Genomic DNA, 24,987 nt, shown 5'->3' with positions numbered 1-24,987 from the left:
AACTTAAATCAGTTCTACCTAATTTCTATCAACATGTTAAATGTGCAACCAGAGGGGAAAATATTCTAGATCACCTGTACTCCACACAGAGCCGCGTACAAAGCTCTCCCTCGCCCTCCATTTGGTGAATCCGACTGCAACTCTATCCTCCTGATTCCTGCTTACAAGCCAAAATTAAAGCAGGAAGCACCAGTGACTCAGTCTATAAAAAAGTGGTCAGATGAAGCAGATGCCAAACTACAGGACTGTTTTGCTATCACAGACTGGAACATGTTCCGGGATTCTTCCGATGGCATTGAGGAGTACACCACATCAGTCACTGGTTTTATCAATAAGTGCATCGAGGACGACGTCCCCACATTGACTGTACGTACATACCCCAACCAGAAGTCATGGATTACAGGCAACATTCGCACTGAGCTAAAGGGTAGAACTGCCGCTTTCAAGGTGCGGGACTCGAACCCGGAAGCTTATAAGAAATCCTGCTATGCCCTGCGACCAACCATCAAACAAGCAAAGCATCAATACAGGGCTAAGATTGAATCATACTACACCGGCTCCGACGCTCGTCTTGTGGCAGGGCTTGCAAACTATTACAGACTACAAAGGGAAGCACAGCCGCAAGCTGTCGACTGACACGAGCCTATCAGACTAAAAGAATACAAAGGCAACCTGCCTAAATGACTACAGACCCGTAGCACTCACATCCGTAGCCATGAAGTGCTTTGAAAGGCTGGTAATGGCTCACATCAACACCATTATCCCATAAATCCTAGACTCACTCCAATTTGCATACCGCCCAAACAGATACACAGATGATGCAGTCTCTATTGCACTCCACACTGCCCTTTCCCACCTGGACAAAAGGAACACCTATGTGAGAATGCTATTCATTGACTACAGTTCAGCGTTCAACACCATAGTACCCTCAAAGCTCATCAATAAGCTAGTGATGGGACTAAACTGGGACTAAACACCTCCCTCTGCAACTGGATCCTGGACTTCCTGACGGGCTGCCCCCAGGTGGTAGGTAGCAACACATCTGCCACGCTGATCCTCAACACTGGAGCCCCCCAGGGGTGCATGCTCATTCCCCTCCTGTACTGTCTGTTCACCCACGACTGCATGGCCAAACACGACTCCAACACCATCATTAAGTTTGCAGACGACACAGTCGTACAACAGTAGCCTGATCACCGACAATGACGAGACAGCCTATAGGGAGGAGGTCAGAGACCTGGCCGGGTGGTGCCAAAATAACAACCTATTCCTCAACATAACCAAGACTAAGGAGATGATTGTGGACTACAGGAAAATGTGGACCGAGTACGCCCCCATTCTCTTCGACGGGGCTGTAGTGGAGCAGGTTGAGAAGTACCTTGGTGTCCACATCACCAACAAACTAGAATGGTCCAAATTAGAGGTTGACCGGTTAATCGGAATTGACGATTAATTAGGGCCGATTTCAAGTTTTCATAATAATCGGAAATCAGTATTTTTGGGTGCCGTTTAAAAAAAAAAATGTTTACACCTTTATTTCATCTTTATTTAACTAGGCAAGTCAGTTAAGAACACATTCTTATTTTCAATTACGGCCTAGGAACGTGGGTTAACTGCCTCGTTCAGGGGCAGAAAGACAGATTTTCACCTTATCAGCTCGGGGGATCCAATCTTGCAACCTTACAGTCAACTAGTCCAACACAATAACGACCTGCATCTCTCTCGTTGCACTCCACAAGGAGACTGCCTGTTACGCAAATGCAGTAAGCCAAGGTAAGTTGCTAGCTAGCATTAAACTTATTTTATATAAAACAATCAATCATAATCACTAGTTAACTACACATGGTTGATGATATTACTAGATATTATCTAGCGTGTCCTGTGTTGCATATAAGCTGACTGAGCATACAAGCATACAAGTATCTAAGTATCTGACTGAGCGGTGGTAGGCAGAAGCAGGCGCGTAAACATTCATTCAAACAGCACTTTTGTGCATTTTGCCAGCAGCTCTTCGTTGTGCATCAAGCATTGCGCTGTTTATGACTTCAAACCTATCAACTCCCGAGATGAGGCTGGTGTGACCGAAGTGAAATGGCTGGCTAGTTAGCGCGCGCTAATAGCGTTTCAAATTTCACTCGCTCTGAGCCTTGGGGTGGTTGTTTCCCTTGCTCTGCATGGGTAACGCTGCTTCGATGTGGTGGCTGTTGTCGTTGTGTTGCTGGTTCAAGCCCAGGGAGGAGCGAGGAGAGTGACGGAAGCTATACTGTTACACTGGCAATACTAAAGTGCCTATAAGAACATCCAATAGTCAAAGGTTAATGAAATACAAATGGTATAGAGGGAAATAGTCCTATAGTAACTACAACCTAAAACTTCTTACCTGGGAATATTGAAGACTCATGTTAAAAGGAACCACCAGCTTTCATATGTTCTCATGTTCTGAGCAAGGAACTGAAACGTTAGCTTTCTTACATAGCACATATTGGACTTTTACATTCTTCTCCAACACTTTGTTTTTGCATTATTTAAACCAAATCGAACATGTTTCAATATCTACTTGAGGCTAAATTTATTTTATTGATGTATTATATTAAGTTAAAATAAGTGTTAATTCAGTATTGCTGTAATTGTCATTATTACAAATACATTTTTTATTTTATTTTACATCTTTTAATCGGCCGATTAATCGGTATCGGCTTTTTTGGTCCTCCAATTATCGGTATCGGCGTTGAAAAATCATAATCGGTCGACCTCTAGTCCAAACACACGAAGACAGTCATGAAGAGGGCACGACTAAGCCTATTCCCCCCCTGGAAACTAAAAAGATTTGGCACTTGTTGTTATCCTCAAAAGGTTCTACACCTGCAACATCGAGAGCATCCTGACTGGTTGCATCACTGCCTGGTACAGCAATTGCTCGGTCTCCGACCGTAAGGCACTATAGAGGGTAGTGCGTACGGCCCAGTACATCACTGGGGCTAAGTTGCCTGCCTTCCAGGACCTTTACACCAGGCAGTGTCAGAGGAAGGCCCTAAAAATTATCAAAGACCCCAGCCACCCCAGTCATAGACTGTTCTCTCTACTACCGCATGGCAAGCGGTACCAGAGTGCCAAGTCTAGGACAAAAAGGCTTCTCAACAGTTTTTACCCCCAAGCCATAAGACTCCTGAACAGGTAATCAAATGGCTACCTGGACGATTTTCACTGTGTGCCCCCCCCAACCCCTCTTTTACGCTGCTGCTACTCTGTTTATCATATATGCATAGTCACTTTAACTATACATTCATGTACATACTACCTCAATTGGGCTGACCAACCGGTGTCTGTATATAGCCTCGCTACTGTTATTTTTCACTCTCTTTTTACTGTTGTTTTTATTTCTTTACTTACCTATTGTTCACCTAATACCTTTTTTGCGCTATTGGTTAGAGCCTGTAAGTAAGCATTTCACTGTAAGGTCTACAGTTGTATTTGGCGCACGTGACACGTGACAAACTTTGATTTGATTTGAAACGTTTGGACACACTCATTCAAGGGTTTTTATTTAGACTATTTTCTACATTGTAGAATAATAGTGAAGACATCAAAACTATGAAATAACACATGTAGTAACCAAAAAAGTGTTAAACAAATCAAAATATATTTTATATTTGAGATTCTTCAAAGTAGCCACCCTTTGCCTTGATGACGGCTTTGCACACTCTTGGTCTTTTGGCCTGTCTATGCTTGTGTTATTTGATCACGTCAATAAAACAATGTCTAAGAATAACAGTAGGATTCACAGCTTTTTCTCCCAATTTTGTGATTACGATCTTGTTTCATCGCTGCATCTCCCCAACGGGCTCGGGAGAGGTGAAGGTCGTGTTATGCGTCCTCCAAAACATGACCAGCCAAACTTTTATTTTTTATTTTATTTTTTTACTATTTGCAGTCAAAACTATGACATAACACATGGAAGCATGTAGTAACCAAAAAAGTGTTAAACAAATCAAAATACGTTTTAGATCCCTTTTAGATCCCTTTGCCTTGAAATCAGCTTTGCCTAGAGTGTGCAATCTCTCAACCAGCTTCCTGAGGAATGCTTTTCCAACAGTCTTGAAGGAGTTCCCACATATGCTGAGCACTTGTTGGCTACTTTTCATTCACTCTGCGGTCCAACTATTCCCAAACCCTCTCAAGTGGGTCCTGTTGAAAAACAAAATGATAGTCCTGCTATGCGCAAACCTGGATGGGATGGCGTATCGCTGCAGAAGGTGGTCGTAGCCATGCTGGTTAAGTGTGCCTTAAATTCTGAATAAATCACTGACAGTGTCACCAGCAAAGCACCATCACACCATCACACCTCTTCCTCCATGCTTTACGGTGGGAACCACACATGCAGAGATCATCTGTTCACCTATTTTACGTCTCACAAAGACACTGCGGTTGGAACCAAAAATCTCAAATTTGAACTCATCAGACCAAAGGACAGATTTCCATTGCTCGTGTTTCGTGGCCCAAGCAAGTCTCTCCTTATTGGTGTCCTTTTAGTAGTGGTTTCTTTACAGCACTTCGACCATGAAGGCCTGTCAGTCTTCTCTGAACAGTTGATGTTGAGATCTGTCTGTGACTTGAACTCTGCATTTATTTGGGCTGCAATCTGAGGTGCAGTGAACTCTAGTGAATTTATCCTCTGCAGCAGAGGTAACTCTGGGTCTTCCTTTCCTGTGGCCGTCCTCTTTGGAGCTAGTTTCATCATAGCACTTGATGGGTTTTGCGACTCCACTTAAAGAAACCCTTCAAAGTTCTTGAAATGTTTCGCATTGACTGACCATGTCTTAAAGTAATGACGGACTGTTGTTTCTCTTTGCTTATTTGAGCTGTTCTTGCCATAATATGGACTTGGTATTTTAAATCAAATCAAATGTATTTATATAGCCCTTCGTACATCAACTGATATCTCAAAGTGCTGTACAGAAACTTTGCCTAAAACCCCAAACAGCAAGCAATGCAGGTGTAGAAGCACTGGGGCTAGGAAAAACTCCCTAGAAAGGCCAAAACCTAGGAAGAAACCTAGAGAGGAACCAGGCTATGAGGGGTGGCCAGTCTTCTTCTGGCTGTGCCGGGTGGAGATTATAACAGAACATGGCCAAGATGTTCAAATGTTCATAAATGACCAGCATGGTCAAATAATAATAATCACAGTAGGTGTCGGGTGCAGCAAGTCAGCATCTCAGGAGTAAATGTCAGTTGGCTTTTCATAGCCGGTCATTAAAAGTATCTCTACCACTCCTGCTGTCTCTAGAGAGTTGAAAACAGAAGGTCTGGGACAGGTAGCACGTCCGGTGAACAGGTCAGGATTCCATAGCCGCAGGCAGAACAGTTGAAACTGGAGCAGCAGCACGGCCAGGTGGATTGGGGACAAATAGTGCTTTCTTCTGTATTCCACAAATTAACTTTTAACAAGGCACACCTGTTAATTGAAATGCATTCCAGGTGACTACCTCATGAATCTGGTTGAGAGGATGCCAAGAGTGTGCAAAGCTGCCATCAAGGCAAGATGACAGAATCTCAAATATAAAATATATTTTGATTTTACACCTTTGGTTACTACATGATTCCATATGTGTTATTTCATAGTCTTGATGTCTTCACTATTAGAAATAGCTTAAAAAATATATTTTAAAAACTTAAATGCGTAGGTTTGTCCAAACCTTTGACTGGTAGTGTGTATCACAGGAAAATCAAGTTTGTCTGCCCTGGGCCTTTAAGTCTCTGAAAAACATTTTTGTGCTGGCTTAATTGATTAGAGGGCTTGTGGTTCAGAGGTCATTTAGAGCCTGAACAAGTGGCAAGTGTGTTGTGCTGTGCGCCATCATTCAACACTCGTCTAAGCAGTAGTTCAACCAGTCTTTCTTACCTCGTTTTCAAGTTCCTTTTTTTCCCTCTTGCTCTCTCTCTCAACGTATTTTTTTGTACAGTACTGTACAGTACTTCAGTCTTTCTCTCCCTTTGTCTCATTCACCTCTTGTATTTCTAAATAAAAAATGTCTGACTATTTTCTCCTTTAAAACCTCTTCACAAGGAGTGAAACCTCCAGTCTGTAGAGGGCATCAACAGGAGATGACACATTCTAAATGACTGATTGGTCACTTTTCCTCATGTCAACCTCCAAACCTACAACTATTGTCTGAGCACAAACGAGGGGAAGTAAAACTGAAAGTGAGGGTCATTTTTCCTACTATTACTCACGACAAGACCTTATTTCCTTACTTTCTTTATTAAGGCAATTTCTAATCGTAAACATCTGAATAAGTGTAAGAAGCTGTGTGGGAAATCCTGGGGGTTTCCACAATGCTAACGTGGTACTTTATATCCTCTCATCTCACTTTATTACTCGCCTCTCTTCCTTCCTCAACAGGTGCCAAGATGTCCAATGAGGTTGATGCGGGGGACTATGGGCCAATGAAACGGCTCAGTACCATGTTTTCAACCTTCCAGGATAAGTTCCACAGAGACCGTGAGTGTTTTTCTTTCGAAGTGGGCCCGTTCCATTTTGGGCCTTTTGGTGAAATGGAACTGAGCCAAAGGGTGTATAGGACATACATTAGACGTCATTGGAAAAGGTTCATCACAAATCTCTACACGAACATACAGTAAGAGGCAAGCATGAATCATCGTGATCATGAGCTAAACACGCCTGTCAAGCAGACACAACGATTTAGCCTCGACTGCTTTGTTCGCTCTCACTCCGGGCCTAACACATTGGATTCCTAAAACACAAAACGACACCTCCTTATAAACACAAATTTTTTCTCCCTCCAGAAATTCACTTAGACTAATCCTGGAGATATGGGAGGAATTCAGATGGTCTTTTAAGAGAGGTAGCCAGGATAAAGCTGGACCCTGCTGGATATTTTCTATCATGTACTTTTAGACATGGTTTAGTATTAAAAAAAGACACAGCTCCTGGTATTTGACAGTGCATATCATCTGCTGTGGCAAGTCATCAGGGACACCATTATGTCAGTGACCATCTAGCTTACTGGTTGTATTGGGGCTTAACTGGTGTTACCATGGTGATCACATGGTAGACTAGCAGAAGTATTTGCTTGTTTTGCAGAAAGCAGCACAGTCACACCTGAACTGTCACACAACTGTCACTGGTGGGTAACAAGTAACAAGGGGAATTGTCACATTGTCATTTGAACAAATCCTCATTCTCAGGCTTTCACTGGCATCTTCTACCCCACAGGCCAAAACCACCTTTATGTAAGACTGATGCCGTTGTCAGTGGCACTTCCTGCTATCATTTCTCTGTGTTTGTTTCTCCTCTTGTGGTTTCTGTTGGTTTACACACAGTTCCTCTTAGCTCTTTAGCTTCCTTTGGAGTGTTATTTTTATCAAATAAAATAAAAACATGTTTTCCCACTTTTTTCTCCCAATTTTGTGAATACGATCTTGTTTCATCGCTGCAACTCCCCAACGGTCTCGGGAGAGGTGAAGATCGAGTCAAGCGTCATCTGAAACATGACCCGTCAGACTGCGCTTCTTAACATCTGCTCGTTTAGTCCCGTAAGCCAGCTGCACCAATGTGTCGAAGGAAACACCGTTCAATTGACGACCGAAGTCAGCCTGCAGGTGGCCGGCCCACCACAAGGAGTTGCTAGAGTGCGATGAGCCAAGTAAAGTCCCTCCGGCCAAACCCTCTCCTAACCCGGACGTTGCTGGGCCAATTGTGCGCCGCCCTATGGGACTCCCGGTCACGGCCGGTAATGACAGAACCTGGGTGACGCCGGCTGCTGTGCTCTGGTTAGGCTGCTGAGCCACTCGGGAGGCCTTAAGTATTTTGTTTTAATCTATAAATCATTGTATAGGCATCCGCCTAAACTAGTATAGCGCTGAATCCTAACTTAAATATTCACTCACATCTTCCATGGTCATCAATGCATGATATATAGCAAATTACTTTGGCCTACTGGACTAGCAGAATACCAAAATAAAATGATTCTGTTCCAAGCCATGTGGAGTTTGGAACGAAAACTATTTCATGGTCCTCCTAGACCATTTATGAGAACCACCATTCCAAGCCACAGTTGACTGTCCCTCTCTGTCTGTGTTTTAGGGAGTGATAGGGATTTGACCCTGCCTCAGCCTACTGCCCCAGCCCTCGCGGTGACCTCTTTCTTTGAGTACCTGGTGGTGGTCAGCTTAGGGAAGAAGAGGGGGCAAGGGACGTATGAACCCCAGATCACATATCAGTTTCCCAAGGTCAGACCGACACTGACTTAACACACACACACACACACACACACACACACACACATAGTGAGCACCACTCTAAAATGTGTGTGTGTTGTAGCTTGCTAATATGGAGCTCTCACAGAGAGAGGAAGAAGAGAAGTCCCTGAAAGCCATCCTCCTTTTCTGTTTCCCAGAGGGGGTCAACTGGGCCCCCCTCACTGAATACCCCAGGTACGTGCCACCTCTCATATTCTCTCCACCTGTCACTGTCCTCATCTCTCTTTCTCTGTGCTCGTCTCTTTGTTTCTGCCCCCCCACCGTACTGATTGTTTTCTCTCACGTTCAGAGTCACACTTGGCTGAAAATATATCTGTGTGTGTATGTGTTGTTCGTGTGCAAAGTTTGCAAACTGCAAAGCATCATATCTAGCAAACAACTTCACTTTGACCCAGAAAGCAGAGGCATCTCTCTGTCTGTTCTATTCATCTGCCAGAGAACAGGTTTGAATAGAGAGGAGAGACTAATTTGTACAGCCAGAAGAAATGGCTGTATTATTTTCATTACAATGGATCCCTTCTTTAAGCCAGTCAGTGCTTCCTCTATGATTCTGTTCCTCCACCTGGACGCCAATGCAAATCAGTCTCCAGGTTACCTACTGTCATTAACTCTACAATCTGTTGTTACCGCTCTTCTCTCTCCATTTCCTTGCTTTCCTGTCTGGCTCCACTGACTAGCAGGATGTTCTATAGGGAAGCAGGAACCGTCCACTATAAGATGGGGGGGGGGGAGACCTTTGTTCTGTGTGGTCTCGTTTTCTTTATCCTACGTTCTCTTTTGGAAAACAGTTTTGGTTGAAGATGGATATAACACATGTTGATAGAGTAGATGCAGGTTCACTTTGCTAATCTGTTTCTCCCTCCGTCTCTCTCTATGCTCTCTCTTTCTGCAGTGAGACCTTCTCCTTTGTTCTGACGGAGGTCGACGGCAGTAGGAGGAATGGCTACTGCAGGAGGTTACTGGTAAATAGATCATCCATGGTGTGATTCTCATGATAGGACATGAGAATAATCTCTGGTATTGTGTTTTCTTGTTTCTCACGAACATGATGTCGTTGACTGTTTTCTTACAGCCCCATGGCAAAGGGGCGCGGGCTCCGGAGGCCTATTGCATCATCAGCCGGGTGGCCTGCTTTGGACTCTTTTCTAAGGTGAGCGTGGTGGCCAATGTAACACACACACATGCATTTGCAGACGCATGCACACACACTCGCACACCTACACAGACACTGAGAGTGTTGAACTGATGGTCTCATTCCGCAAGGATGTCTTCTAATCCTTACAGTAGATTATCTTTGCTGAGGCAGGTAAGGAGTCTATTTGTTGTCAGCAGTTTGTCTGTGTATTTATGTGGGCGTCTGAGTGCGTCTACTTGGGTGCACTGCACAGAAGTGTGTGTGTGTTGTGCGTGAGAGGAAGATAAGCCGTCTGTTTTTAGTTTTGCCCTCATAATCTTTTGCTCAGACACAGGGAGATATGATTTCCCTACTTTATTAGGCTCCAAAGGTACCTGATAGTCTGTTTATGATAAACTACTTATAACTATTTACAACCTGAGAGACACTCATCTACCTACACACACACACACACACACACACACACACACACACACACACACACACACACACACACACACACACAAAACTTAGATGACAACCTTATCAGCTAGATGAGTAATATAAAGCATCGATCATAAGTCTGATTTGCAATACACTTAAACCTGATGGTACATTCTAAATGGTATGCTTAATATTGAGGCCTGTCTTCCCGCAAAAGAGCGCTACTATGGTTTTAATGGTGATTTATAATTCTATATCTATGTGTGCTTCAGATCTTTGATGAGGTGGAGAAGCGCCGGCAGATCTCTATGGCGATGATCTATCCATTCATGCAAAGCCTGAGGGAGGCGCCGTTCCCTGCTCCTGGAAACACTGTCAAGATCAAGAGCTTCATTCCAGAGTCTGGAACAGAGGTATGGAGTATCGATACACACACAAATCAAATTCAAATCAAATTTATTTATATAGCCCTTCGTACATCAGCTGATGTCTCAAAGTGCTGTACAGAAACCCAGCCTAAAACCACAAACAGCAAGCAATGCAGGTGTAGAAGCACGGTGGCTAGGAAAAACTCCCTAGAAACGCCAAAACCTAGGAAGAAACCTAGAGAGGAACCAGGCTATGGTTCACACACATACACACACACACACACACACCAAGGTTGTTAAAATGTTTTTTATATTTGTTTTTATTTCTATTAGTTTTAAGATAGTTTTCAGATCCCCTTTACTACATTTAATTTATTTAAAGTTTTATAAAAACATTTCAATTGTTTAGTTTTAGTGACAGAAAGTAGCAAATGCCTGGGAGCAGTGGAGGTTGCTGAGGGGAGGACGGCTCATAATAATGGCTGGAAGGGAGCAAATGGAATGGCATCAAACCATGTGATGCCATTCCACTGGTTTTGCTCCAGCCATTCCCATGAGCCCGTCCTCCCCAATTTAAGGTGCCACCAACCTCCTGTGCCTGGGAGGCTGGGAGACATTTATGTGTTGTATAGTTTGTGTTTTTTAATGTCACTTCTTGCCACTTGGTAGCAGTAATACATAGTGACGGGTCAGGTCATAGGTTAGGTTTAAAGGTAGACTCAGTGAGATGATGTAGATGCACAAAGTTAACAGTAGGTTGGAAGGTTTGACTGCGGTCAACTATAGGTTTCTGCAGTTGCTCTTCACTAATGTCATCCTGAAGCCATCGCCAGCATTGTGGGAGGCTGTATTATCAACCAGTCATTAGGATGTTTTTGTTTGACCCACGCGAACAAAGACATGATTGAAACAGGAGCCAATTTGCCGCAATTTATGGATACATACAAATAAATTTGATATTTAAGGCTCTCATTCATTTATTTTACAATGCACATTATATCATGTCAGTACAGCGTGTGTGATATAGGGGTTAGATACATGTTTATTTCAACATTTCTAAAGACGATGGCAACACTGCCATGTTGATCTGAGCCTGGCTGTTGGAAAACCACATTAGTGTCCGACTTTCGGCGATCGCCGATGCACCTCCTCCAATTTCACTCCTTGACTTTTGCATACAGTCTGCTGCTTTAACCTTACCACCCTAACACACCCAATATCTGCTCATGGCAAACGGCTACCATTTTTTTTTTAAATGATCTAATATCATTCTCAATGTGACCTGCCAGATTCAGAAGGTTGAAAACCCCATTAGAAAAAAATGTATACACAGGGACACTTGGAAGTAGATCTTAACTGTTAATTTAACTGGAGAGGTTCCAACAAACTTGATGCACCATAGTACACGTCTGTCAGGAGCTCTATTGGGGCAGTCTCGTTAGATCTCTTATATACTGCTTACAGGCATGTTACAAAGGCATGATTTAGCTTAGTCATCATTCATCATTAAAGTTAGGTTCATGCATGTGACAGACCAGTACCTCACAAGGCTTCTTCTCTCCAAGCTGAGACCTTGAAAATGAGATTTTTTCATTAAATTGCAGATACTGATAGTCAGTCACTTGCATGAACACAGAAATTGGTTATTAGAAAAGCACAAACAGAATGGCACAAACAGAGTGCGGGAGAGCTTCAGGTAAAGCGTTAGGACCTTCATCCTAGATTACGGCACTAAGATACAGACACACAAACGTATACACACACTGAAGACCTGCTGTCGCTCTGCCCCTGCCCTGTGCGTCTCCAGATCATCAGTTTGACGAGGCCGTTGGACTCATGGTTGGAGCATGTGGATTTCCGGACACTGTTCCACTGTCTCACAAATGAGGAGGTGCTGAAGGTGTTTGCGTCCACCGTGCTTGAACGACGAATCATCTTCATGGCTGAAGAACTCAGGTACAACCCTAACCCCTACCCTAATCCTAACCCCAAAAAGGACATCCCAGCCTGGGTTGTCTGGGACATGGGCAGGCCTGTTGTCTGCATGTTGAATGGGTGTGAAGTTTGTACCTGCTTCCCCTCCTACAGTACCCTGTCTCAGGTGCTGCATGCAGTTGCGGCGCTGCTCTACCCGTTCACATGGCAACACACCTTCATCTCCATCGTTCCCTCAGTGCTGATTGATGTCGTCATGGCACCCACTCCCTACCTACTTGGTGTCCAAAGGAGCAAACTGGATGACGTCACCGACCAGAGCGATGTGAGTGTGTGTTCTGTGTCTGGCAGAGCAGAATAATGTGTTTGTGTATATGTCAGCTTAAAAAAAACACTGTGATGATGAGTTGTTTGTTGGGGAAAAAAGCCAGAATTGCCATTTTTATTTTTCCCAATAGGTTTCAAGGGATGCTTTGGGATTTTGGCAATGAAACCCTTTATCTACCTCCCCAGAGTCAGAGGAACTCATTAATACCATTTTTATGTCTCTGCATCCAATATGAACAAAGTTAGAGGTTGTTTCGTGAGCCAATGCTAACCAAAGTTAGCACAGTGACTGGAAATCTATGGTATCTACTAGCATGCTAGCAGTTACCATAACCTTCCAATCATTGTGCTAACGCTAGCTACTTCCTTCAAACTACACGCAGAGATATAAAAATGTTATCCGTGGGTTCATCTGACTCTGGGGAAGTAGATGCTGAAGTATGCCTTTTAAGGGCAGTTGTTGAGTGCCGTGAACAATCAGTTGTTTTACTGTCTGTTTACTGGTGTGTTTGGGTTAAGGCATTCTGGCTTCTACACTGTGTTACAGGCTGCAGATGGAAGCTATCCAGTGACACTCGTTAAGCAACTACTAACACGATTACAGTCTATGGAAAACACACACACTCGCTGGTTATCTCCAACCTGAAGATTTATGTTTGTCTATTTATTTGTGTGTGTGTGTCCTCTCTCTCTCCCCACACATGCAGATCTGTCTTAATGTGTGTTATTCTGTCTTACAAACAGATGCTCATTGTGGATCTGACAGAAGGAGCAGAGAAAACCTTCATAACCTGTGTAAGTATTGCATGTGCCGTATTTCCCCCCTTGGGTTCAGAAACAAACATACAGAAATAATCATAACACAATCATATCAGTAAACTAGTATCACTCCTCCTCACATGATTCTCATTTTGTATTCTGTGTGTGTGTGTGTGTGTGTGTGTGTGTGTGTGTGCGCAGTTCAGACCAGTTCTATTCAATGTTTTTCTCTCTCTCTGGCCAAATGTGTGTGTGTTCTCAGAAATGCCTAAACATTACCGCTGGTCTGACAACAACCTCTCAGGTTCCTGTCTGTGTGTGTATCCTCTCTCTCTGGCACAGATAGGAGACGAGAGCACCATCCTACCAGAGAAACTACAGGAGGAGCTTCTCCAGGCCTTGTGTTGCAGAAGAGACAACTCCAGTGAGTGGACCCGTCCTCCATTTTGTTATGACGACGTAGATACCTGATGACTAGGGCCAAACACAATCTGAGGGAATTTGTACTATCAACACATCACTCTTGTTTATTGGGCTGAAATGGCTTTTTAAGAGGTTCCAGTAAACAGTTAAGGGTCTCACAGGTCACACCAAATAAGGATCTCCCGTTCATCTACCGATCGTTCAGCGCGCTGTTGACCTCTGACTGCCGACATTTCCGTGCTACAGGTAAAATCGGTTTGCGCTTGGTTCACAAGTACTCTCAGCTGGCAAACACTATTGGTGTGTTCGAGCCCTTAAATAAAGAGTGACTCAGACTTTAATTCGATTTCAGCTAAGACTGACAAATTGAACCATATAAGTTCGCGTCACGGTCCATACAAACCCAATAATAGAACTGAAATCCTCTGTGAAGAATGAGTGAAAAAGAATATGGATGTGCAACGAAATGGGTTTCATGATTGCTGTAATAGAAATATACATATCTCGCACAGGGTTGGAGTAATGGATTTGTAAGGGATTACAGAAAGAAGGTAACTAATCAGTTACGGTACCAGAAATAATATTGTTATTGATATAAATCTTTGACACTTCTGTTTTCTCAATGACATTCAAATCAGCACTGAAAAAAGTTTTTTGTTCCACCTGAGCATGTCTGATCACAAGTCAGAGACCACTATGATGACACACCAAATGTGTATGATGGATCGCAGGAAAAGAGCAGGAATAGGCTTTTGTGGGCTACAGTCCAAGCTATGTCTTCCAATGGTGCGACTGATGTCATCCAAAGATTTTCCAACCTGAGAAAACGCTTGGAGGTAAGGATGAGAGCAGTGGTGTCGTCTATGGCGATACGGATATCACTTATTATTGATATCTACATAGCGCATTGTTGTGAATCACACTGCTATTCTCTGATTTAGCTATTTGCGCCTTACGGATTATGGTTGTTGTGGATGGCTGTTCAGAACTCTAAATGTGTATTTGAACCCAATAATGGTTGAATTCAAGAAGTTTAAGCTGTTTATCAATCATTGTTTTTGAAACCAGTGGACAGCCAGTGCGCTCAACAGCTGCATAGGGCGGATCCCAGCCTATGGAATAAAAGTGGGGCTTTTATTGCTCAATCTAATTCATGATGATGAAAAACAAATAAATTCGTAGGCCTAATGGACACATGCTCAGACTTGCACACTTTTGATAGACTTAAAAGGGGCAATCTGTATTTGCTATATCCATTTTTGGACTTATAAATCATATTAATGTAAAGATATTATTATATGTAGTAGAAAGTGATGGGTTAGATGAAGCCTACACAACCAACCCATAAAGTAAAACATAACATCTATATATGGCCAGCTATGTAAACTTTTACCTTGATTTATCCTGCAATAGATGTCATTCAATTGGTAACATCCATTTTTGTCGTCTTCTAATACCTCTTAAGGGGAAAGTAATCTAAAAGTAAATTAATGCAATCAGATAACGTTACTGATTTTGGGTAATCCAAAAAATATGTTACTGATTACAATTTTGGACAGGTAACTAGTAACTAACGGATTACATTTAAAAAGTAACCTTCCCAACCCTGCTCTCGCATACCACAGTGTGGTACATTGTGTTGTTGTGGAAACATACTGTACAAACATGAATACCCAGGGCTTGACCATGGCACAACCCTGGAAATTCCACTCTAGGTACTGCAAAGAGTTCGGCCGATTATTACGATTTTTTTGTGTAATTATGACAATTACAACAATACTGAATGAACACTTATTTTAACTTAATACATCAATAAAATACATGTAGCCTCAAATAAATAATGAAACATGTTCAATTTGGTTTAAATAATGCAAAAACAAAGTGTTGGAGAAGAAAGTAAAAGTGCAATATGTGCCATGTAAAAAAGCTAACGTTTAAGTTCCTTGCTCAGAACATGAGAACATATGAAAGCTGGTGGTTCCTTTTAACATGAGTCTTCAATATTCCCAGGTAAGAAGTTTTAGGTTGTAGTTATTTATTATAGGACTATTTCTCTCTATACCATTTGTATTTCATATACCTTTGACTATTGGATGTTCTTATAGTCACTTTAGTATTGCCAGTGTAACAGTATAGCTTCCGTGCCTCTCCTCGCTCCTACCTGGGCTCGAACCAGGAACACATCGACAACAGCCACCCTCGAAGCAGCATTACCCATGCAAAGCAAGGGGAACAACTACTCCAAGTCTCAGAGCAAGTGGCGTTTGAAACGCTATTAGCGCGCACCCCGCAGCAGGGTAGCCTAGTGGTTAGAGCGTTGGACTAGTAACCGGAAGGTTGCAAGTTCAAATCCTCGAGCTGACAAGGTACAAATCTGTCGTTCTGCCCCTGAACAGGTAGTTAACTCACTGTTCCTAGGCCGTCATTGAAAATAAGAATTTGTTCTTAACTGACTTGCCTAGTTAAATAAAGGGAAAAAAAGAAAAAAAAAATAGCTAGCCATTTCACATCGGTTACACCAGCCTAATCTCAGGAGTTGATAGGCTTGAAGTCATAAACAGCGCAATGCTTGAAGCATTGCGAAGAGCTGCTGGCAAAACGCACGAAAGTGCTGTTTGAATGAATGCTTACGAGCCTGCTGGTGCCTCCCATCGCTCAGTCAGACTGCTTTATCAAATCATAGACTTAATTATAACATAATAACACACAGAAATACGAGCCTTAGGTCATTAATATGGTCGAATCCGGAAACCATCATCTCGAAAACAAAACGTTTATTCTTTCAGTGAAATATGGAACTGGTCCGTATTTTATCTAACGGGTGGCATCCATAAGTCTAAATATTCCTGTTACATTGCACAACCTTCAATGTTATGTCATAATTACGTTAAATTCTGGCAAATGAGTTCGCAACGAGCCAGGCGGCCAAAACTGTTGCATATACCCTGACTGCGTGCAATGAAGGCAAGAGAAGTGACACAATTTCACCTAGTTAATATTTCCTGCTAACCTGGATTTCTTTTAGCTAAATATGCAGGTTTAAAAATATATACTTCTGTGTGTTGATTTTAAGAAAGGCATTGATGTTTATGGTTAGGTACATTCGTGCAACGATTGTGCTTTTTTTGCAAATGCGCTTTTGTTAAATCATCCCCCGTTTGGCGAAGTTGGCTGTCTTTGTTAGGAAGAAATATTCTTCACACAGTTCGCAACGAGCCAGGCGGCCCAAACTGCTGCATATACCCTGACTCTGTTGCAAGAGAAGTGACACAATTTTCCTAGTTAAAATAAATTCATGTTAGCAGGCAATATGAACTAAATATGCAGGTTTAAAAATATATACTTGTGTATTGATTTTAAGAAAGGCATTGATGTTTATGGTTAGGTACTCTTTGGAACAACGATAGTCCTGTTTCGCGAATGCGCAACGCATCGATTATATGCAACGCAGGACACGCTAGATAAACTAGTAATATCATCAACCATGTGTAGTTATAACTAGTGATTATGATTGATTTGTTTTTTATAAGATAAGTTTAATGCTAGCTAGCAACTTACCTTGGCTTCTTACTGCATTCGCGTAACAGGCAGGCTCCTCGTGGAGTGCAATGTGAGGCAGGTGGTTAGAGCGTTGGACTAGTTAACCGCAAGGTTGCAAGATTGAATTCCCGAGCTGACAAGGTAAACATCTGTCGTTCTGCCCCTGAACAAGGCAGTTAACCCACCGTTCCTAGGCCGTCATTGAAAATAAGAATGTGTTCTTAACTGACTTGCCTAGTTAAATAAAGGTGTAAAAAAAATAATTTAAAAAAAATCGGCCAAATCGGTGTCCAAAAATACAGATTTACGATTGTTATGAAAACTTGAAATCGGCCCTAATTAATCGGCCATTCCAATTAATCGGTCAACCTCTAGTACTGCAATGCCTAAGTTGATCCAGCAACCTGGTCTCAGAGCATTTTGTGTTATTCTGTATGTAAATCCGTGACACTCTTTAGTTTGAAATGTTACATTTGGTATGGTTTCAGAGGACGGATGGTTACTTAAGGCAAAAATGAAAGGAGGGTGGTTGGTCGGACGAACTTCTAGTAACCCAAAAGTTGCGAGTTCAATCTCATCATGGACAACTTTAGCCAATTAGTAATTTTTTAATAACTTTTTAGCTACTTTGGAACTACTTAGCATGTTAGCTAACCCTTTAACCTAACTCCTAAACTTAACCCTAACCCCTAGCCTAGCTAAAGTTAGCCACCTAGCTAACGTTAGCCACCTAGCAAACGTTAGCCACCCAGCTAACGTTAGCCACCCAGCTAACGTTAGCCACCCAGCTAACGTTAGCCACCTAGCTAACGTTAGCCACCTAGCAAGAATTGGTAACATATAATACGTTTTACAAATTCGTAACATATTGTACATATGACAAATTCGTAACATATAATACAAATTGTAATGGGTAACATCATACGAAATGGGTGATGGACATCCTCAAATTAATACATACCATACGAAACGTAACATATCATTCTAAATGGAGTATTTTTTATTTTTATTTATTTTTTTTATTTTACCTTTATTTAGCCAGGCAAGTCAGTTAAGAACAAATTCTTATTTTCAATGACGGCCTGGGAACAGTGGGTTAACTGCCTGTTCAGGGGCAGAACGACAGATTTGTACCTTGTCAGCTCGGGGGTTTGAACTCGCAACCTTCCGGTTAATAGTCCAACGCTCTAACCACTAGGCTACCCTGCCGCCCCCCCAATTGGAGTATACCGTATTTACGAACAGAATAATACGAAATGCTCTGATACCAGGTTGTATCCAGACACAGATGCTACTCCTCAACCCCTACGCTCTCATACAAACAGACCCAAGCCCCACATACACTTTCACCATGTTTTGTGGTTGCCATACAGTTGTCTTCTGCTTTCCAACCTATGATTGTGTCAGCATCATAGGATGTCTTATAGCAGACAATACTTTAAAACTGACTGAATCTTCTGTTCACGCCGTGTTTTGTCCAGCCTCAGAACATAGTAGAGGCGTGTTGTCGGAGGACTTCCAACATGTGTTTTTATAGACACCTCCTCAGCATCCTGACTGAAACGTCTGTATTCTCTTCACTCTGTGTTTTGTGTCTAGCCTCAGAGGAGTTAAACAAGGTGGTCTCGGAGGCCTTCCTCTCCTTCTTTGTGAAGACGGTGGGTCACTTCTCCTCCCATGTCAAAGGCAGCAGCGGTAGGCAGCCCGGGGTGTTCCAGAAGAAGAGCTTCTGCAAGGCCTCCGAGCACAAGGCCAGCCAACATTTTGTCAAGCGTTTTATCCAGACACAGATGTTTGACATCTTCATACAGGAAGTGGAGAGACGGCCCACACAGGAAGGTCTGACCGCATCACTACCTGACAGAATAGAATGTAGTAGAATACAATATATCTTTGTACTTCCAAAGATAGATGTGTGGGTAACTTTAAAAACATTTTTCATAGATGCATATTCACTTACCCACCTAGCAAAAATGTGTTTTTCACCTGTCTTGTTTTTTTTTTAGGATTCTTCCACAAAAAAATTGCGGAGTACCAAGAGAGTAAGAAGAAAGAGAAAGCAAAGAGAGGTGAGAGGGCTTGTGGTGTAAATATAGGCATCTTCAGACAAAATAAACAACTTATTTGTCACATGCTTCTTAAAAGAACAGGTATAGACCAACAGTGAAATGCTTACGTGTCCTTTTTCAACGATACAGAGTTAAATCAGTTCACTGGGCACGATGGCAACACCCACCCGTAGCACGCACTCCAGCAGGTGTATCTCACTAAACATCCCTAAAGCCAAAACCTCATTTGGCCGCCTTTCCTTCCAGTTCTCTGCTGCCTGCGACTGGAACGAATTGCAAAAATCTCTGAAGTTGGAGACTTTTATCTCCCTCACCAACTTTAAACATCTGCTATCTGAGCAGCTAACCGATCGCTGCAGCTGTACATAGTCCATCGGTATATAGCCCACTCAATTTACCTACCTCATCCCCATACTGTTTTTATTTTACTTACTTTTCTGCTCTTTTGCACACCCGTATCTCTACCTGCACATGTTCATCTGATCATTTATCACTCCAGTGTTAATCTGCTAAATTGTGATTATTCACTCCTATGGCCTATTTATTGCCTACCTCCTCATGCCTTTTGCACACAATGTATATAGATTTTTTCCTTTTTTTCCCTACTATGTTATTGACTTTATTGTTTATTGTTTACTCCATGTGTAACTCTGTGTTGTTGTCTGTTCACACTGCTATGCTTTATCTTGGCCAGGTCGCAGTTGCAAATGAGAACTTGTTCTCAACTAGCCTACCTGGTTAAATAAAGGTGAAATAAAAATATGAAATAAAAAATATATTTAAAATAGAAATAGTGACACGAGGAATAAATACTTTTTTTTTACAGTTATATAACACTGTGTACAATGTCAAATAGTTGTATACAGTTGTGATGCTGGCTGAGGGTGACAGTATAGGATTTTTATAACATTTGTTGGGGGCTAGATCAGATTTAATAGTGCGGCTAGAAAGTAGATTCCATCAATGTAATTGTCTGCATCATTTCCAATCCCCAATATATATTTGCATGCATACATACATACATGCATGCATGCATGCATACATACATGCATGCATAGTACCAGTCAAAAGTTTGAACACACCTATTAATTTCATGATTTTTTTTATACTTTCTAATAATAGTGAATACATCAAAACTATGAAATAACACACATGGAATAATCTAGTAACCCAAACAAGTGTTAAACAAATCAAAATATATATTTGAGATTCTTCAAAGTAGCCACCCTTTGCCTTGGTGACAGCTTTGCACACTCTTGGCATTCACTCAACCAGCTTCATGAGGTAGTCACCTGGAATGCATTTCAATTAACAGGTGTGTCTTAATTTGTGGAATTTCTTTCCTTCTTAATGCGTTTGAGCCAATCAGTTGTGTTGTAACAAGGTAGAGATGGTACACAGAAGATAGCACTATTTGGTAAAATAAGTCCATATTATGGCAAGAACAGCTCAAATAAGAAACAACATTCCATCATTACATTAAGACATGAAGGTCAGTCAATTTGGAAAATTTCAAGAACTTTGAAAGTTTCTTCAAGTGCATTTGCAAAAACCATCAAGCGCTGTGATGAAACTGGCTCTCATGTGGACTGCCACTGGAAAGGAAGACCCAGAGTTGCCTCTGCTGCAGAGGATAAGTTCATTAGTGTTATCAGCCTCAGAAATTGCAGCCCAAATAAATTATTAACTGACCCATATCAACATCAACTGTTCAGAGAAGACGGAGTGAATCAGGCCATCATGGTCGAATTGCTGCAAAGTAACCACTACTACAGGACACCAATAAGAAGAGACTTGCTTGGGCCAAGAAGCACGAGCAATGGACATTAGACCGGTGAAAATCTGTCCTTTTTGGTCTGAGGAGTCCAAATTTGAGATTTTTGGTTCCAACCGCCGTGTCTTTGTGAGACGCATTGTAGGTGAACGGATGATCTCTGCATGTGTGGTTCCCACTGTGAAGCATGGATGAGGAGGTGTGATGGTGTTGAGTTGCTTTGCTGGTGACACTATCTGTGATTTATTTAGAATTCAAGGCACACTTAACCAGCATGGCTACGACCGCATTCTGCAGCGATACGCCATCCCATCCAGGTTTGCGCTTAGTGGGACTATCATTTTGTTTTTCAACAGGACCCAATTGAGAGGGTTTGGGATGAGTTGGAAAAGCATTCCAGGTGAAGCTGGTTGAGAGAATGCCAAGAGTGTGCAGAGCTGTCATCAAGGCAAAGGGTGGCTACTTTGAAGAATCTCAAATATAAAATATATTTCAAATTGTATTTGTCACATGCGCCGAATACAACAACGAATACCTTATAGTGAAATTTTTACTTAGAAGCCCTTAAACAACAATGCAGTTTTAAGAAAATCCCCCCCCCCCAAAAAAAAGTAAGATATAACAAATAATTAAAGATGTAAATAACAATAGTGTCACGTTCTGACCTTAGTTCCTTTGTTTTGTCTTTGTTTTAGTATGGTCAGGGCGTGAGTTGGGGTGGGCAGTCTGTTCTTTTTTCTATAATTTGGGATTTCTGTGTTTGGCCTGGTATGGTTCTCAATCAGAGGCAGCTGTCAATCGTTTACCCTGATTGAGAACCATACTTAAGTAGCCTGGTTTCACCTTTGAATTGTGGGTGATTATTTTCTGTTCAGTGTATTATTGTATTCACCGTTCAGGACTGTTTCGTTCTCTTGTGTTCATGATAATACATTATCAATATGGACACTTGCTGCGCATTGGTCCTCCTCTTCTTCCACCAACAACGGCCGTTGCAAATAGCGTCACTGTATACAGGGGGTACCGGTGTCGAGGTAATTATGTACATGTAGGTAGTTAAAGTGTCTATGCATAGATAATAACTGAGAGTAGCAGCAGCATGGGGGGGGAGGCAATACAAATAGTCTGGGTAGCCATTTGATTAGCTATTGTAATGGTTTTCTTCCGCTGAAGGAGAGGAGGACCAAAATGCAGCGTGGTTAGTGTTCAACATCTTTAATATAGACGATAAACGAGAACACTACAAAATACAAAACAACAAATGTGAAAACCGAAACAGTCCTATCTGGTGCTTAAACACAAAGACAGAAGACAATCACCCACAAAATACCCAAAGAACATGGCTGCCTAAATATGGTTCCCAATCAGAGACAACGACAGACCAATCTAGGCAACCATAGACATACAAAACTACCTAGAAAGGAAACAGCCCCATAAACGTACAAAACCTCTAGACCAGACAAAAACACATAAATCCCCCATGTCACACCCTGACCTAACCAAAATAATAAAGAAAATTAGGATAACTAAGGCCAGGGCGTGACAGCTATTCAGGAGTCTTATGGCTTGGGGATAGAAGCTGTTTAGAAGCCTCTGGGACCTACACTACCATTCAAAAGTTTGGTCACTTAGAAATGTCCTTGTTTTTGAAAGAAAAGCAAAAACAATTTGTCCATCTAAAATAACATCAAATTGATCAGAAACAGTGTTGACATTGTTAATGTTGTAAATGACTATTGTAGCTGGAAATGGCAGATTTTTTTAAATGGAATACATAGGCGTACAGAGGCCCATTATCAGCAACAATCACTCCTGTGTTTCAATGGCACGTTGTGTTAGCTAATCTAAGTGTACCGTTTTAAAAGGCAAATTGATCATTAGAAAACCCTTTTGCAATTATGTTAGCACAGCTGAAAACTGTTGTCCTCATTAAAGAAGCAATAAATCAGCCTTTAGACTAGTTGAGTATCTGGAGCATCCGCATTTGTGGGTTCGATTACAGGCTCAAAATGGCCAGAAAAAAATAACTTTCTTCTGAAACTCATCAATCTATTCTTGTTCTGAGAAATGAAGGCTATTCCATGCGAGAAATTGCCAAGAAACTGAAGATCTCGTACAACGCTGTGTACTACTCCCTTCACAGAACAGCGCAAACTGGCGCTAACCACAATAGAAAGAGGAGTGGGAGGCTCTGGTGCACAAATGAGCAAGAGGACAAGTACATTAGAGTTTCTAGTTTGAGAAACAGACGCCTCACAAGTCCTCAACTGGCAGCTTCATTAAATAGTACCCGCAAAACACCAGTCTCAACGTCAACAGTGAAGAGGCGACTCTGGGATGCTAGCCTTCTAGGCAGAGTTGCAAAGAAAAAGCCATATCTCAGACTGGCCAATAAAAAGAAAAGATTAAGATGAGCAAAAGAACACACACTGGACAGAGGGACTCTGCCTAGAAGGCAGCATCCTGGTGTCGCTAGGAGCGCCGCCACTAGGAGCGCCACCTCTGGTAGCGTTTTCCTGTTTGCTTATAGGGGAATACAGCTCATTGAGTGAGGTTTTAGTTCCAGCCTCGGTCTGTGGTGGTTTGTAGACAGCTACGAAAAATACAGATAAACTCTAGGTAGATGGTGTGGTCAACAGCTTATCATGAGATACTTTACCTCAGGTGAGCAAAACCTTGAGACTTCCTTAGATATCATGCACCAGCTATTGTTTACAGATATGCATAGGGCCCTTACCCCGTGTCTTACCAGAGGCTGCTGTTCTGTCCTGCCGATAGAGCGTGAAGCATGGAGGAGGAGGTGTGATGGTGTGGGGGTCCTTTGCTGGTGACACTATCAGTGATTTATTTAGATTTCAAGGCACACTTAGCCAGCATGGGTACCACAGCATTCTACAGCGATATGCCATCCCATCTGGTTTGCACTTAATGTGAATATCATTTTGTTTTTCAACAGGACAATTACCAAAAACACATCACCAGGCTGTGTAAGGACTATTTGACCAAGGAGAGTGATGGACTGCTGCATCAGATGACTTGGCCTCCACAATCACCTGACCTCAACCCAATAGAAATGGTTTGGGAATAGTTGGCCCTCAGAGTAAAGCAAGAGCCGCCAACAAGTGCTCTGCATATGTGGGAACTCCTTCAAGACTGTTCGAAAAGCATTCCAGGTGAAGCTGGTTGAGAGAATGCCAAGAGTTTGCAAAGCTGTCATCAAGGCAAAGGGTGGCTACTTTGAAGAATCTCAAATATATATTTTGATTTGTTTAACTTTTTTTGTTACTACATGATTATTTCATAGTTTTGATGTCTTCACTATTCTACAATGTAGAAAATAGTAAAAAAAAATAGTAAAAATAAAGAAATCCTGGAATGAGTAGATATGTCAACTTTTGACTGTTACTGTATATGGCACAGTTGTCCCTTGTTTTGGTTCTTAAATACAAGTGATATACTTTTTTGAAAATCAGAATTGTCTTTAACCAATGTTGGTCTTTAATGCAGGGTAAACAGCCAAGTTCCTTACTTTTTCCCACTTCCACTTGCCTCTTCCATTTTTGTGGTAATGCTGGATTTAGTTGGTTGTATTTTTGGGTAGAGTGGACATTTCCATGTTTTTTTGGGGGGGTAAAAATGTGTAAAAAATAAAGTAAGTCTCACACTCATGTATAAACTCCCAGCAATTTAATGGGTATTTATCAACGTTTCGGCATCACTGTGCCTTCCTCAGGGTAATTTCATGAATACTTGAACCAGGTTATGTAGACAAACAGTGCAATTAGTGTAACCAATGACAATAGTGAGAGGTGTCATAATGATTAAGTCAATTCAAATGAACTAGTGAAATGGTTACAAAATACTATATGGCATATTAAATATTACGCTATTATCATATAGAAACAATAGAATATTGTACAGTGCCTTGCGAAAGTATTCGGCCCGCTTGAACTT

The 24,987-nt window shown here is 41.9% G+C and overlaps 1 protein-coding gene across 1 annotated transcript in view; it reads left to right on the top strand.

Moving 5' to 3' along the window:
* Window positions 1–24,701, top strand: part of LOC139369741 (DENN domain-containing protein 2D-like) — a 29,177-nt gene extending 4,476 nt beyond the window's left edge. Inside the window, exons 2-14 of the mRNA XM_071109001.1 lie at window positions 6,401–6,499; window positions 8,105–8,250; window positions 8,342–8,454; window positions 9,173–9,242; window positions 9,353–9,430; window positions 10,111–10,251; window positions 12,014–12,162; window positions 12,295–12,466; window positions 13,213–13,263; window positions 13,570–13,651; window positions 18,790–19,029; window positions 19,197–19,259; window positions 23,990–24,701. Coding sequence (XP_070965102.1) covers window positions 6,409–6,499; window positions 8,105–8,250; window positions 8,342–8,454; window positions 9,173–9,242; window positions 9,353–9,430; window positions 10,111–10,251; window positions 12,014–12,162; window positions 12,295–12,466; window positions 13,213–13,263; window positions 13,570–13,651; window positions 18,790–19,029; window positions 19,197–19,259; window positions 23,990–24,024 — 1,431 coding nt within the window. The 5' untranslated portion in view covers window positions 6,401–6,408 and the 3' untranslated portion in view covers window positions 24,025–24,701. The remainder of the gene's footprint in view (window positions 1–6,400; window positions 6,500–8,104; window positions 8,251–8,341; window positions 8,455–9,172; window positions 9,243–9,352; window positions 9,431–10,110; window positions 10,252–12,013; window positions 12,163–12,294; window positions 12,467–13,212; window positions 13,264–13,569; window positions 13,652–18,789; window positions 19,030–19,196; window positions 19,260–23,989) is intronic.
* The last annotated feature ends 286 nt before the right edge of the window (window positions 24,702–24,987 follow it).

This window comes from Oncorhynchus clarkii, chromosome 17 (assembly GCF_045791955.1).
Source record: "Oncorhynchus clarkii lewisi isolate Uvic-CL-2024 chromosome 17, UVic_Ocla_1.0, whole genome shotgun sequence".
Classification (NCBI taxonomy): domain Eukaryota; kingdom Metazoa; phylum Chordata; class Actinopteri; order Salmoniformes; family Salmonidae; genus Oncorhynchus; species Oncorhynchus clarkii.
Note: the sequence above shows the minus strand (reverse complement) of the source record. Positions and strands in the feature narration are given on the sequence as shown.